This window comes from Populus euphratica, unplaced genomic scaffold, assembly GCF_000495115.2.
Source record: "Populus euphratica unplaced genomic scaffold, PopEup_1.0 scaffold8.1, whole genome shotgun sequence".
In the NCBI taxonomy this organism is placed as follows: Eukaryota; Viridiplantae; Streptophyta; class Magnoliopsida; order Malpighiales; family Salicaceae; genus Populus; species Populus euphratica.
In genome coordinates, this window is record NW_011499855.1 from 860,546 (window position 1) to 877,836 (window position 17,291).

General features: G+C 30.4%; 1 protein-coding gene across 1 annotated transcript; it reads right to left on the reverse strand.

The window, feature by feature from the left end:
* Positions 1 to 2,183: 2,183 nt before the first annotated feature.
* LOC105123159 (serine/threonine-protein kinase OSR1-like) lies at positions 2,184 to 11,426 on the reverse strand. Its single transcript, XM_011022671.1, has 18 exons — positions 11,166 to 11,426; positions 10,381 to 10,635; positions 10,034 to 10,158; positions 9,602 to 9,646; positions 9,431 to 9,512; positions 9,266 to 9,334; positions 8,982 to 9,152; positions 8,812 to 8,877; positions 8,493 to 8,561; positions 8,272 to 8,403; positions 8,094 to 8,164; positions 7,693 to 7,839; positions 7,401 to 7,516; positions 7,069 to 7,166; positions 6,952 to 6,996; positions 2,534 to 2,656; positions 2,395 to 2,443; positions 2,184 to 2,308 (listed from the first exon to the last, which is right to left on the reverse strand). Exons 1-18 carry the CDS (start codon positions 11,322 to 11,324, stop codon positions 2,184 to 2,186), a joined length of 1,947 nt encoding a protein of 648 aa, XP_011020973.1. The 5' UTR covers positions 11,325 to 11,426.
* Between the last annotated feature and the right edge of the window lie 5,865 nt (positions 11,427 to 17,291).

A 17,291-nucleotide genomic window follows, 5' to 3' on the forward strand; every position in this document is an offset into this window, starting at 1 on the left:
TAATCGGGTCAATTCTAAATTATTTTTTTTATAGGTGGACCCAACTGGCCGGGTCAAGTTTAACATCAATGCATAAAGGAGTTGTGTTAATTGCAACTCAGTCCTATAATTTAACCAAACTGATTAGTTGGTTATTGTAGTTTTAGAAACTATATATTTAATTCCTATTCTTATATCTGTTTTATTTTAGTCCTTTTGTGCCCGTTTTCTTATATCTTAGTACTTTTATGAATTTATGTTATTTTCCGATTTCTTTTTTTTTTTTTATGAAATAGGGATTAAATGAATAGTTTTGATAAAATATTGTCAAGCTAGTGACTTCTCAATGACAAATTCACAGGGTAAAAATGTCTTTTTCTTTTTATTTTTTTAAATAATATAATATTTTCTTACTATGAATTTCTTGAGGATGATAGTTGGAATATGAAGAACTTGTTTTGAATGTATCAATCTAGCGTGCCTTAATTAAGAAGAAGAGATTTGTCTCAGGAGCATATCTAGATCGGATCTTTGAAAAAGAAATAGTTATTTTTAAAATGAATAAATGTGATAAATTTATAATGTCGGAGAATTTAGTATTTATATTTTTAGTCATCATAATCAATATATCATGATTACAACTATTCGAATGTAATAAAACAGAAGTAAGAGGTTGCAGTGATGATATCTGAAAATCTTACATGTTTAATTATTTGGATGGATGGAAATTAGGTGTTGTTACATATATCTTGATTTAAAAAAAAATTATCATGTATATTCATTTAATTGCGATACATGATTTTGTAATTTGTTTAGAGATTTGATTTGTTGAGAGATGTATATGAATTGCAATGTATATTTAATTTTGTATATGTTTGAAATTAAATTACCTGTTAAATTGAAATATATTTATAAATAGATTTGAATTCAATTTATAATATATTATAATTTTAATATTTTAAATAAAATATTAAATAAAATAATTAAATTTTAAAATTGCTTCTAATAAATGTTGTTTGCTTTTGTTTTTTAATTCTTAAAATTATAACTATTATCATAAAATCAAATTACACTAGATTTAAGATCTAAGTTATTTAATTTTGATAATCATATTAGATTCAAGCTTCTTGGATTTATTAACTTAATGTAAGTGTACAATCTACTTTTACAATGAATTTTTCAACCTTTAAAAATTAACTCTTTTATCTTTAATAATATTATTAAAATGTTTTTTTAATAAATATTTTAAAACGAAATGATTGCTGCTCTGAAACCATGTAACAACGCAATTTTTTATACCCCTGATAATTTGACATGATCGAGTTCACAGGTCGCAACCTTGGATCATCGGAGCAAAACCCATAAAAGATTTTGAGAAGGATATCAATGAAAAGTTCAGATGGCAAGATCCAAATGCATTTGAGAAGGCTCAATACAGTAGATTTCTCTTCAAAGAAAGCAGAACTAGAGCACAGAAACGCACATGAATGTATACATTTTGTTACAGAGGTGAATCATGAATGCACGTACGCCTACTATTAGCCTCTAGAAGTATGTACACTAACAAGTTGATTTATAGAAAGAATCCTTTGCTTGTTTACATTTTTGGTATATCAAATTAACAATGGTGAATCTGCACGTGGGGTATATAACATTACAAGCTGAAGCAAATCTGTGCTACAAAAACAATGAACTGCCAGCAATAAATCCTGAGTCAAAGATTAATCTAGCTAGAGCCTGTCTCTTCTATGAGCTTCATCCATTTAGCTAGTCAGCTTTTTGAGATTTGTTCTGCAGCAATCAAGCTTCATTTGGATAAGGAAATCACACCCAAATCCTCGTGTAGGGTGGTGAGGTTTTGACTCAAGGGATATCAAGTGCTAACCTGAGAATTTTCTGTTTTATGCTTTTGGAGCTCTTCCTGTGTTCGTATAAGCCTATATTTACAGAAAAAGGTGGAAAGCGAAGATTTCATTTCTACTTTGATACAAATGTGACTACATCACGCAAATTCATTTGCATAGCATTACAATTACCTCCGTTGCAACTCGGCTATTTCATGAAGCAATTCCTTTTCCCTATCATAAGCTGCTTCTAGCTGCAAATCCCACACAAAATTCCCTTAGCTTCAAGAACAAGGTAGAACAACCTAGTTCAGAAAATAAATGCAACTGAAATCACAAAACTTGACTGGGGAATGGAGACTATATAAACTGTAAGAGAATCAACATAGGCCTTTGAAAGCAACCAGCGCTAGAATTACGTGCCAAAGATTTCTCTGTAGACACCCCTTGTGCCGTTGTCCATCCCCCGTCAATCGTTCGGTTGCCTAGGAAATCAAAATCCATATTCAAATAAGAAAACAGAACAGAGTAAGGAAGTAAAGCTTACTCAGAAGGCAAGTAATTGCTGTACCTGCAGTGTCACCTCCAGATATTTGCCTCATCAGATACAGAATACCATCCTGTCGAGGGGAGACGAGAGTTGACAAATGAAAAGGTTTTCATTAGATTTAGGATGGAAAAAATATGAGACTAAACTGGGGAAGACATACCCTTTGAGTAATATTTGTCTGTAAAACAGAATGCAATATTGGAAACAGAGAAGGACCCGAAAGAGTTGATGGCATGGCTTCAGATATTGATGGTAAAGAAATTCCAGGATGTTGGGTAAGCACCTACATAAAACATAACATTGTCATGAGAGAAGAACACGATAAAGAATGCAAACTTTTTTGGTTCATGAGATTAGGGTCATCAAAAAACCATCAAGCACCATATGTACAGAAACCTGCTCTCTAGAGAAAAAGTCAATCAGAAATGATTGGCCTTTCTAATGATCTAATTAGAAAGTGCGACCTGGCCAGCCACCTAACCTCTTTCATCGCCTGGCTAGCAAGCAACCCAATTTTCTCTCTTATTTTTTATCAGCAACATGGTACGCACTTTTATGTTTAATTCTTTAAATTATTATATGATAATTTTACATGAAATGTGTGTATATATATATATTATCTTGCTTGTCTTGCACAATTAAGATTCAAAGGGTGAACAAAAAAATCAAAAAATTAATCAAACTGAAAAAATTAAAAAAATAAATGACTAAAAAAATCAAATCGTGAAAAAAAAACCGATTAAAATAGTTAAAAATATTAACCAGTTTGGTTTTGGTTTTATAAGTTTGAAACTGAAATACTAAACCAAAATTAATAACCGAACCAAACAGAAAAAAAAAACCAATTAGAAATTAAAAAAACCTAAAAAAATATAGTTTTTGGTTTTTAATATAAAATAACCGAACTGAACCAAAACTAATTGGTTAGGTTTCAGTTTTTGTTCTAAAATAACAAAACCAAAACCAATTGGTTTAAATCAATTTTTTTTTTTTAAAATTTAGTTTTGTTATTTTTTAGATAAAAAAAAAAATTTAGTTTTGTTATTTTTTAGATAAAAACCAAACTAAATTGAAAATGATCATCCTTATAAAATTCCATATTTATCACTTATCTTTACCCTAAGTCAACTACTAGCCTACACGAAGATCAATAAAAAAATTGTTAAATAATATATTTATCTTATTTTATTTATTAAAAGTAGAATAATATGTTTAGTTTAACCTATATATAAGCTCTTTGTATTTAAATTAAATAATATATTTTTTACAAATTAATTAAGAAAGATTCTAGCATCCCTATTTTTTGTGTTTATATTTATTTTGTGTTAATTGAATTATTCTAACAAAAATATACCCCCTTATATAAACACTTAAATAATATATTTTTTAAAAATTAATTAAGAAAGATTCTAGCATCCCTATTTTTTGTGTTTATATTTATTTTGTATTAATTGAATTATTCTAACAAAAATATACCCCCTTATATAAACACATCAATTTTTCTTTTGATCATGTACTATGCATGAAACTCAAGTTCACACCAACCAATAAGCTATTTTAGTTGGCCAATGATATAATCTTTTCTTGCATGAATAAATTCGAAGCAAGTGTATAAATATATCCAATCTCACAAAGCAAATACCAACTTTGAACAAAGCTAAATAAAGACTAAACTTGGATATGCATATAACATATATATTTTTTTATACATCATCTTATTCTTTCCGATAAGTACTAACTTAAGTATCAAAGAATCTCTTATTTCATAAAAGATTTATTTTTTTAGAAACCCTCAACTCACAAACTAATATCACATAATAGATCATGAAAAATCCAACATTTTTTTTTGTGAAGTTTTTTCACAACTTCATTTATGATATTATATGTGAAAACTAAATAAAAAATCAATTCACTCCCTTTCACTTTTTACCAAAAGCTCTTTCCATGCTTAACAAAATTCTAGTACAAGGAAGAATGATCAATCCCCTGTTACAAGGACTCTAATACTCCCAAATATTTAACAACTCTTCAATCAGAGACAGTTACTCAATAATATTCTCGTAGTGATGTAATTGCATCTTCACACTCGATCTCTAATATAATAACAATAACAAGCTCCCATGAATGTCACACTAGGTGTGCAATAATGACTTCAATTCTATTAAAAAAAAGATCAAAATTCAAGCGAGTAATGCTCACACTCATAAACTAAAAAAGATATATATTCATTGCTCTCATATGAACCATTCTAAATGATTTAGTCAACGTAGATCTTCACCATCTCACTCCAGCATTAGAAAAAATACCTAGGTTTGAGACAAGCTTGATGACTCCATGAGTTTATTAGAAAAAACATGATTTAGTATGAGAATCTTTATTTTATAACAAAATCCTTCATAGCTGACTTTTTAAAGACTTTCTTTTTACAAAAGCCAATCTAGACAATTACTAAGGACTTATAAACTCTTGAGGGCATGTATAAAATATCTTAAGTATTTTAGAGATTAATACTATGTGCAAAAATTATTTTAGCAATGCTTTATGGATTTATACTTGCATTGTACCAAAACATAAAGCATAACTCTATTCTTATTCATGGCCTGAGACCTGTGTTTTGTGGTTTTACCAACTCAATTAGAGGATGAGCAGTCCAACCATCTATTGAAGATTTAGAAAATTTATCAGCAAATGAGAAAAAATTAGTTAAACAAATGACTTGAGTTTAACTAAAGAAAGATGAAACAAATCTATTTAGTAATTATAAAAAAGGTCGAGCAGGAGGTAAATATCTTAAAAAATTAAAAGAAAATGAAGATGATATATAATAATTCAAATAAGCAACAAGAAATTGGCTTAAGATATGGGGAGCTCGTTGGAATCAAGAAAATTGATATAATGATCGATGTGATGAGCTATGACAAAATGCTTCAACTTTCAACTACGATAGGCAAGGACATTACGCTCAATATAGTCTACTAAAAAGAAAATATGTAAAAGGAAACATAACTTTATCACCTAAGTCAACTCAACATGTTGACACTGAAGAATAATAGGACATTTAAGCATAATTTACATATTGACTAAATTAGATGACGAGGAAGCTTCATCATGATGGTCAAGAAAAAGTATTCGATGGCTCGATAGAGAGGTAATGGAAGAAGAAGAGTTACTAAAAATCAATAATCTGGTGGAAACTAACCCATCAAATTCAATTATAAAGGAGTAATATACATGTCTAACTAGCGAGGAGCTGGAGGAAAAGAGTCGTTTATAGACTGGTGATAGATGTGAAGCTCATGAAAAAACCATGCTTATTTTATAAGATTCACTATATTCGCAAGTTTTGTATTTGCAAGTCTTAGTTAGAGAAAAACAAGTGGTAAAGATGATGTTTATATATGAAGAGGCATAAAAAATTCAAGTGGTAAGAAGTAGCAATTCATCTTAGGTGAAACGAAACCAAGGAGGCAGCAAAGAAACTCGAAGACATGTATAAATGGATCTACAAGGTCAAGAAACCGTCGAATGAGCTAATTGAGAAATACAAGGCTTTTCCAGTGAATGAGGAATTCTTCCTCTAATATAAGGCAATGTCGTCGAGAGATGCTGAGGCGCTGCAGGCAAGACCTCAGAGCCCTTTATTTTTCCAGGCGAAGTGATTTAAATAGGTGATATCTAATAAAATTAAAATTTTATTGCATCAAAAGGGATGAATTGTTTTACATCTTTAGTCCAAGACAACCTAACTTAAGACCTGGGACTTGATTTAGGCTTTGCTCTATCCCAGTAATAATCTGAAAAACCATTACAAGTCATTCTGCTCCTACAACTGTTATCGACCAGGCCCTGTTGAAGGAATACTTAGTTGTATCAGTTGTGCACAACAATAAAACTTTCCAATTTAACAATCATAAATATACAAAGAATTGACTGGTTATTTTTTTAAGTACAGTTGAAAGTAGGAAACCTAGATGGTTTTGAGTTTTGAGAGCTACAAAATGGTGGTGCCTCTTCAAACAGAATAGTCTGTCGAAGGAGAATATGTAAAAGTTAAGTTCTCTAGCAGCCAGCCCTACTTGTCCGACTGAGCTATTTTTGGATATTAATAAACGAAACTCCCTGGAAGGTGCATTTTAATGTTGCCGATTTACTCTCTTTTGCAATGTTTCGATACCGCACTTGCAGCTCTAGCTAAATTTCCACCCCTTCCAAGTGTGATTTCTATGTTGTTTTCATGAAATTCTATGTAGGATTACTTTGTGATTTCTATGTTGTTTTCATGAAGTTCTATGTGGGGCTACTTTTAGCTTAGAATTATCTTAGCGTTTCTTACATTTTCGAGAGCTAGTTTCTACTAACTTTACCATAATCAATCTTAGTATAGATTAATTCATCTCATTTGATTTTTAGTTGTCCGCTAAAACTATATTATTTAGTGTTTAGAAATCTTATTCACATGTTATTCCTTAAAATTTTTAGAGCCTAATGAAACATAAACGAGAAATGATCAAGGAATAATCGGACAATCTATAGCAGCAGGTACATTGACACAAATGTGCTGATCTCAAAATTACGAACCTGCATGCTGTAACTCTTCTGCAGAACCAGCTGAGGTGAGGGCGCCTGAAAAGAAAAGGTGAGTTATATCCCATCTGAATGAAAGAAGGGACATCGAGACTGAAGAAACTCAGTCACCTTCTCTATATCAACGTTCTCTGAAGTAACTTTGAATCGTCCTCTTTGCTGAACAACTGGCAGCTTTGCTTTTTCATCAAGTTCATCACTGCTCGCTCCTGCAAAACAACTCTTTGATTATGTGACGAACTGAAATTATCTTATAAGAGCAAGAGGGAAAATGCATGCTATATCAATTAAGGGATGCAAAACTGGGAATTTTTTTACGTCCGAAGAAAATGCAACAATTACGAAGAAAATCCAAGACAGAAGCCATCATGTAACAAGCAATGAGAAACCGAGAATTCGAGTATATGAAAAGGAAATGCTTGAAGGAAAATTTAAATACTTGCCTGATGGTTTATGTAACGCTTTGGAAGGATTTTCAGAAGGTCCATCATCTCCATCTTGAACGATTGTTGCTCCACTGATGTTTGAACTATTTGGTGGTCGATTTTGCAGCTTTTCACTATATACATACCAAAAATCTTGGTAAAAACATGCGGAAGGATGTTAAGATAAATTTTCATGTGAGAAAAAGAATATTCTTCAGTCACATGTTAGTACGTGAAATGTAAAAAATGTAGAATATATTCAATGATAAAAATCCAAGTTCAAATTAATACACAGGATCAGGAGCCAAACCTAGGTTTTCCATTGATATTAAAAGCTGGCCTTTCAGCTGCGTTGCCTTCAAGATTATCACAACCAAATGAAGAATTTTGCGAAACATGTCGTTCGTTGCATGGACTTGCAGTGCTCGAGTCATCATCGGATTTTACAAATCTAACTCTGAAAATAATTCATAATCCATATTAGATTTCGGTCATTGTATATATAACTAATGGATTCTCTGACAATAAATTAAAGATATAAATCTACAGCATTAATCACAGAGACATAAACACGAGAATTTTCTATTGGATTGGGTTTTATTTAATGAGAATGCGGAGCATCAGCTTTTCCTTGTAGATGTGCTGCTGCTCAGTGCTGGTTACTGGCATAAGTGGCTATATAAAGAAAAAATAAATAGTTTAGGAAAATACTTGGCAATATTTAGAGAGGAGTCGACTAATGGAAGCCTGGCAGCTCGATTTTGTGAGACATCATCATCATCCTGAGAAATTTATGAGCATTAGGAACCACAGAAACATTCATGAAAAATAAGGTGAATATTGAAGCAAGTAGCCCTCTACAAGCTGCAAGAACCAGATATCAAAATACCGTCATCTCTGTGACTTGTCCCGGGGAAGAATTCTGAGTGTCTGATTGCTTTTCAACTCCATCCAGTGTAGGCAAAGAATTCAAGCTTTCTCCCAGATTATTATCGGTCATAGGGTCCTCAGAATCTGGTATCTGAATCAAAAAAACCAGAGAGAACATGAAACAGGGAATCCTAACCAATGCTACTAACTTGATACAGTACTTATAAGCCATTGCTGTACCAGGGAAGCCTGAGCCTTCACATCTTCAATGTTGAAATTCCAATCGCTAAGTCCTCGTTTGTATTCATTCTACATAGAATTACAAGCAAACTATTAAAAATTAAGTGTAATGATATACAAGCGGATAGAACGATTCCTTTGGAAGTATATTTTAAGTATCGATGAAGCATGAAGGCCAAACACTAATGACAGGCTATGAATTAACTCCACCAAAGTTATACTGTAAACAAACAGACAGACTATAACTATAGCAGCAAAATATTGTAGTGCTACTAGGCAATCGAATTAATCTCTACTTTAGACAACAGAACATTCGAACCTGCGATAATTCCTCCTTTTCCCCATCGGGCATCTTCTTTTGAGCAAGCATGTCTTCTTCCTTTCTCTGCATTTCAAAATGGGGCGATTTTTAAGTGTACAATTAAAATCATAACAGGAAATAAGGCTAATTATTGGTGCAGCCATGTATTCTAGAGTTAACTCACAAACCTTCAATGCCTGGATACGATCACCAAGATCGGGCAATCCATCCAACAATTTCCGTACTATATAGTCATTTGACCTCGCTTGCTTGAAAAAGGAATGCTTTAACAACTTGTTTGCAGAAGGTCGTTTCGAAGGATCTTTTACCAAGCAACTAGCAATCATCTGCTTGAAAGACTGGAGAAAAAGCACAAAGGCATATCATGCAACTTGCTTGAACCAAACGCTATTAACTCTGCTAGTTCTCATTTTTTTTAGTATGAAAACCTTCGAGTTCGTTCAAAGCATACCTTAGAGAACTTCTTATCCCTTTCTAAATCCAGGCCAGGGGGTGCATTTTGCAAGGTCATAAGCAACACCTTCACAAGAGAAATTTTTATTTAGATTGCGATAAAAGCCACGGTGCCTGATATAATATTATGCAAATAATGTGTGGATTAGTACAGTCTAGGCACCTTCATTGGAGGATATTTTGAGAAAGGAGCATGGCCATGTGCAAGCTCCAAAGCAGTTATCCCAAATGACCAGATATCAGCCCTGTAGGAAAATTGTCAGCTAAACATCAGCTCCATGATATCTAACTATACGAGATGGAGAAACTCTTGACTGGAGAATGGACTAATTACTTGAAGTCATATCCGTTTAACTGCTCCATAACCTCAGGTGCCATCCTGAAAAACAAAAGACAGGTTGCAGTATTAAAAAAATTAGATCCCTAAACATATTTTTTAGAATAATGAAGCAGATCATATGTGTCAAGAAATGAAAAAATCGTATTGGTATGATCCTCATTGTGCATCTTCAACGGTATGTATTGAATCCTTTCTGTGGATTCCAATATAAACTTTTGTAGATGTATGATTGAATATTATTTTGTTTAACGAGTTTTTTCTTGAATACTCTTTTCTCAAGTATGAATTAATTTTTTTTATATATAATTAAATATTTCTACAGTAAACTCCATTGCACACGCTTTTTAGCCTTGATAATTGCATATAAATTAAGAAACAGAATCAAGAACTTATTATGTGCGAATTCTTGAAAGCATGCATGCGTACCAGCAAGGCGTCCCAACAAATGTATTCCTCGTGCGTTGCCTGTCTCCAGATTCGAAAAGGCAAGCAGAAACACCAAAATCTCCCAACTTGACTGCGCCACGTCCATCAACGAGAATATTTCCAGCCTTTAAAAAGCATAACATAATCACAGTCAAAGAACTAAATAAATGAGTTACAGTTGTGTAAAACACTAACATTAATACAACTCTATATATGTTCCATTCTTGAGGTGCTTCATAAGAAATTATAGCAAAAACTGCTACTATATATGAGGAATAACAAAAAGGGTAAGATACTCAGGAGATAAAGATAGGACTAAAAGGTTTAAAGATTCAATATTTCCTTACTTTAACATCGCGATGTATGTAGCCTTGATGATGAAGATAATCTATTCCCTTCAATACCTCACGTAGTATTGTTGCTATCACCAACTCCTCGAAACCATCTGGATACGCAGCCTTCAATATATGAAGACAAGATCCCCCCGACATGTATGGCATAACAACCCACAAATTATGATCACTGACGAAGGAGCAGTGTGATTTGAGAACATTAGGATGGTCCACCAAGATCATTGTTTGCACTTCCCGTGAAATAGTACGCTGTCAGAGAAGCAGCACATATATACAAACCAAAATTAATAATAAAAATAAAAAAATAAACAAGAAAAGGATGGTAGAATTTAAAACACAGTGCTATTCCTATAGCCCATCATAGACAACACGCCCAAAAGCCAGGTGTAATAAGCTTACAATCATACTTCTTTTAGTTATTAAAAAAATCATGCTGTGCAGTTAAGAGCCAATACATGACAACACAAAACCTAGCAGAAGCATTGCTACAAAATACCGTAAAAAACTAAATTTTATTCCTAGTTCTAATGACCCCACGATCCGATGGCCAAAATTTTCAAGTACAGGGCTTTTTTTTAAAAATATTTTCAAGCTATTAGGTATCTGGAGAACTAGCCCTACATATACCAAATATATATTTTTCTCAAACTTGATTTCGTTCTATGATATTGACAATGGAATTTGATTGAAATCCAACCCTATCAAATTCGACTAACAAAAAATATAATATGAAGATCACGGGAAAAAAAATTCAAGCAACAAAAAGAGAGAAACTTTACCAGATCAGCGTTATCACGTTCAAAGTCGAGAATCTTGATAGCGACAATCTCGTTAAAAGGAACACACAAGGCACGATGAACAGAAGCAGTAGCACCTTGACCAATCTCTTCATAGAGAACATAATTCTCTGGTCCAATCGGATACTTCTTCTTCTCCATTGTCTTACGCAAATCTTTGTTTTTTCCTTCTCTCTACAAAAATCACACCATGATATTAAGAAGAGGCTCTTTCACACGTTAATGATGCTCGTAATCAGAAGAAGAAGAAGATCCATAATAATAATAAAGAGATCAGCGAAGGTTAATAGATATTCACATGGTGTTGGTGGTGGTGTCGAGGAGTGAAAAGAAAGGAAAGAGGATTATGCATTGATGAGGATGTTGACTTCAAGGATTTGTCTCGTGAGATTGAGAGGAAAGCGAGGCTGGCGGATAGCCGCTAAAACTATTGCTGTGTTCTGCTTTTTGAGAACTTAATGATAGGTTTCTTAGGGTTTATGTTTTATATATGTGTGTATTGTTATCCTTATTATGCATGGATTCCTCTTCCTACCATGCTACCACCCTTATTTTTTCGTGCTCGGTTAGGGTTTTTTTTTTTTCCTTGAAGTTTTGCCTTTTTTGGTTTCTATTTCTTCATTATAAATTAAGTTTGGAAATTCAGTAAATGTATGGATATCAATTACCTTTAATAAAAAGCTGATTACTGATAATTAGGAAATATATTGATTAATTAATCAGCCTTTGATTATTTTTTTTCCCCTTATGTGTTTCATTATAAGAATAATATGACGAACACCAATTTCATATGAACTTTTCTTTTCTTTTAATTTTTTTTTGGAATTTTCTAGATGTAAATCTCATCTCATTAATTAAATTATAGGAATTACCACCCAATTAAGCATAGAAATTTATGAGCACTTCTATTTCCAGTGAAATAAAATCTACGTTAATTTTTTTAATTATATATAATTTGGATCTCTTGTCATGGGTGAATCGATAGAGTTTAATACTTCTATTTCTAGAGTTTCTTATTACTTATATGGATTTTCTAGATAAATATTTTTATTATTATGAGAAATTAAATATGTTTATTGTTTTTTTTTCTTGATCCGTTTCTGATTGTGCCTCCTACTTGAAATTAACCCGGAGACATTGTAGAGCCTAAGTATCGCTATGATTTTATTTGTTTTGGATTATTATTATTTTATCTGCTTTACTTTTCAAGTAATTAATTAAATCACAAGGCTTTTAAGAATAATCTGTTATGTTTTCGTTAATGTCTTAAGTGATAATACTATCAGTACATCACTTAATTACTAAGTAAATATGACAATGATAATTTTTTGTTACTGATACAAATATTTTATAATAATAAAATATTGGTGATAATTTATGATTTATTGTTTATGATATTTGGTTTTTAAAAGATTTGGGATCATGCTTTATTATGTAATTTATTTAAAAAGTTTTAATACATACCACCTCAATGTTTAATTTAGAAGAAACCAATTACATCGATTTGTATTTTTGGGAAATAAGGTCATAAATATTCTTAATTTTTTTTAAGAATATAAAAAAGTTCATTTTAAAATTAATTACTTCAAAGAATTAAAGAAAATTAAAAAAATTATTATTAAATAAGACTAGTAATATTGAAATGAGAGAAACAAAACAAAGTGAGAATAACAAAAGGAGCCTGTAGCTTAGTGATATTCTTGCATATATAAGAGGGATGAACTCTCGTTTCTAGATAGTCTCATTTTATATAATATATAAAATAATTGAAATAGAAAAACATTTTATTAATCCAGTCTCTTTGGTTAAAAAAAATATAATAGTATAATTAACACTACCATATATACCAAATAGATCTTTTATTTTTAGTCCAAGAATATAAAACTAACATATACAATTGCAAAGTATAATAGAATTTGTTATAAGTTATCTTTAAAATCAAGAATATCATAAAAAAATTTAGAATATTTATTTTTTATTCATCCAAGTCTTAGTTACTAAAAGGTTATAATAACATTTTATATAGAAGGAAAAAAAAACCCTAGTAGTACTCGAGATGAAAAATAAAGTAGAAAAGTTATTCCCTTCAAATAGAAAAAAAATTAAGAAAATATAATAATATAGAATAGGAAAATAAAAATAGAAAACACATAAAATTAATCAACAAAAGTGTATGTTTTTTTAAAAAAAACAACGGTATTCCTAAATAGAAGAACTTGTTTTTAGGTTTAGATCTCGGTAAAAAATTATTCTCTATTATAAATATTTTTTCATACATGAACAACTTTATCATAGATCCTCTCATCATAGATTCCTAACGTAATAATTTTGTATAGGTCATCTAATCTTTTTATTTTTATAGTAATCAAGATGTATTATTAAAACAGCATCATTAAAAAAATACTAAATAAAAAAAATAAAAGTTAAACATGCCTATTAAAAAATCTCATCAAGTCATTTCCTATACAAGTAAAATTAAGAGTACTCCCCTTAATCAATTGAGCAAGATGGGTGAAAGTGAGATTATAATTACAAGACCAACTTATAGCTTGTTTCACAAATAAAATTTTGTTTTTGGCTATTTTGATATTCCAAAAATTCCTAATACACCATATATAAAAATAGCTCTATATTGAAACGTTTCACTTATCATACTATATCATTCTCATAATAGAGTAACTTATCATGGATCTTACCATTAAAATTTTCAGAAATAGTAACTAGTTTAAATGAAAATAATAGATATACTAGTTTTACACATCACTTTCGAGAGAGGGGACCTCCTATTCCCTTTATATTTAAGCTTGTCTTATTTTATGATTTCTTTCGACTATAGTTATTTAACAATATATTTTAACTAACTATAAAAAAAATATTAAGTGACAATATATATCATTTACAATCTTCATCCAAAACAACTAAGACATAAAAGCAAAGATTAATAGAGCTTGTTATAAATCAAAACTCTAAAAAGCTAATAACATAATTTGGGAAGACATTTAAAAATTCAATTTTTATTTATCAGAGTTTCTGTTGTCGAAAAAAAATAATCAAAACCCTTTGTATAAACAATAAAAAAATAGAAAAATCTAGAAATACTGATTTGAAAGAAAAAATTAAAAATCATTTTAAATAGACACAAAATCTATAAAAACATAATAAAATAAAATAAAATAACATAAAATTAACTAAGAAAAATATCTTCCTTCTAAAAATCAAAAACTCTTTGATCAAGATCACAGTGCGAGTCTAACTTTAATCTGGAATTATAATTCCGTTTAAGAAATAGATAATGGAATGGATAACAGTGCTGCTTGGACACCTGTTAATAGATTAATTGGCAAGTTATTTTTAATTAATTAAATGATGTATCATAAAAGCAATATCCAATACAATCTACCCTATCGATCCACCATCGTTATCGAAGGAATAACTAATTAATGGACATTAATTATTTGTGGATGATTAGAAGGAAAGGATTAATTAATTAAAGGCGGAACTATAATCCCTGAAGCATGATAATTAAGAACGCAAACTTTATCCATATGGTGCATAGAGCAAATTGCATGGGAGCCTAGCAGGCTGGTATTCGTAAACATCAACATCGTAGGGCTGTGGTAGAAATTAATGCCATTAAAAGCTTCGGGATAAAGATAATACTTTCGGATAAAAATAACAATAAAAATGGAGAATCTCGTAGCCAGTTGGACGAACCCACCACCCTGCAGGAAATCTCCAATTCTCCTTTAAGTTATTAATTCCTTTTGCTCATCACCCACGCTTAATCCTATCAAGTTTAGTTGATCTTTGAAAAAGACAAGCATTATGTATATAATTTATTATTTAATTCATCCTTGAATTGCCTTTTCTTTTCTTTTCTTTTTTAAATAAATAGAAATAAATAGAGTTAAATATATAATTAAGATGATTGAATAATCCCATTAATTTTATTTTATTTTTTATAGTTTTCATAATTTATGCATAAAAAAACCTGATTATTGATCAACTTTAACTCTAAATTCATATCAAATAAAACTAAAATTTTAAAAGGTACAGTTCGTAATATTTAAGATCATCACAACACGTCTCAAGATTTTGAATTTAAATCAAGACATATATATTTTATAAAAGTTAAAAATAACTAAAATTTTACTTCTTTATCTAAACTCATAAAATATACTTTTTAAAAATTAAAATTTTCTCGAATTAAAAAAAAAAACCAAATTAAAAAAAAAAAACCAAAGTCTAACCGGTAAAAACAAAGTGACAGTGAAGATGATAGATTTAACCAAAAACACAATCCATTCAGGAGGAGCATGCAGAGGCTTCGTGATCTTCTAGTTCATGTTTTCCACAGCTAGTCACATCCTATAAATTATCAGCTACTTTAAGAATTGAATACTGCCCATTACACAGAATTGAATACTGGTCATTGATTCACATGGCGTCAGCAAAGCTGCTTGCCTAATTGTTTGCAAAAGAAAGAAATTGCTCTGATAAAAAAGCGTTAACCCGAGGAGAACTAGACCTACCACGTTTGGCACTTGAAGTGGAAAATAGATGGTTCTGCCCTTGGGAAATAGGGACAAGCGCAGCATTGGAGGGGTTCTCAGGCATTCAGCAGGTAATTTTAAGTGTATGCTCTCATGTCCTATGGGTTTCAAAGAATCTAAACGAAGCTGAAAACATTGCCATCAGGAAAGCTAATTTGTTTCTGCAGGTATACGTATAAGTTCTTATGAACTAAGACTAGAAGGTTTTACAGATGGTGTTATATTACATTATTACCTTATACTCTAAATCGCGTGGGAAAAGAACTGTTTTGGCACTGTGAATCTAGACTCTCTGCACTATGAACTTGCTTGATTTGGCTTCATGGCTGGTCGTTTCTGAGGCTCAGGGGTGGTTTGTTCTTGAATTGTTTCTAATCTCTGTAGACTGTCAAAACGATGGTCTTATTTTGAGGTGCCCGTACATTGGGAGGCATAATCCAGTACTTAGAAATTAAGGAATTCTGATTTTGCATGTTTAAGAACTGTGATTTTTTGCTGGTTGATTCTCCCCTTCTCAAGCTCATTGTTGGTTTCAATATGATCTTATCAGATTTCTTGGCTTCGCAGGATTGTAAGACCAATAAATCATTGTTGTTATGTAGAATGTTATTAAAAGAAAGAATTCTTTGGGGACTTGTTATGACTACTTCAAGATATTATAATTATAATACTCTCAAATTTATAAAATTAATAATAAGATAACTTGTTATGACTACTTCAAGATATTATAATTATAATACTCTCAAATTTATAAAATTAATAATAAGATAACTTTATGATAAAATAAGTGTAAATACTTGTAAGCTTGTAATTACTGTAAAATGATTTCTTTACCGTTTTAATAATATTATTTCTTCCTCAAGACAACAAGAAAGTTTTTGGCTATCAAAATTATACTTGGTTGCTACGTAGCTATCATTGTTATAGAGTATATATATAAATAAATATTATTCTTTATAATTCATTAAATGAATTTATTTAACATTTCAGAATCACTAATTAACTTTTAAATGAATATCTTTTATTTTCCTTTTGGGTGGTAATTATTTAATAATAGTATTAGTAACCAGAAAATATTATATTTAAAAATGCTAAAGCTTATTGTTGGGAATTTGTCAAATAACTTCAAAGATATTTTATAACCGTATAAACATGAATTTCAACATAGTTACATTTGAAAATTAGAAATATGAGAGATTTTAATTATTTTTCTTTGAATACACATTTTTATATATATTTTATACTAGCACTTAGTTCATAAGTCTCCACATCCCCAAAGCATTTTATAAATTGTTTGATAAAACAGGTTCTTTAAGAATATGAATATTTTTTAAAGAAACATAATGCATTTTTTAAGAAATGGGTTTTTTCTTTGAAAAATGCAAAAATATCATAAAAACACAAGTAAGAAATAACAATAAGAACATATATATATATTAGTAAATAAAACTACTAAATAATTTAATATATGCACACACACACAAGTTGGGATCTCTTCTCAAAACTCAAAAACTAAAACAAGATCAAAATAAAATTTTGAGCTAAATTGTTTAAT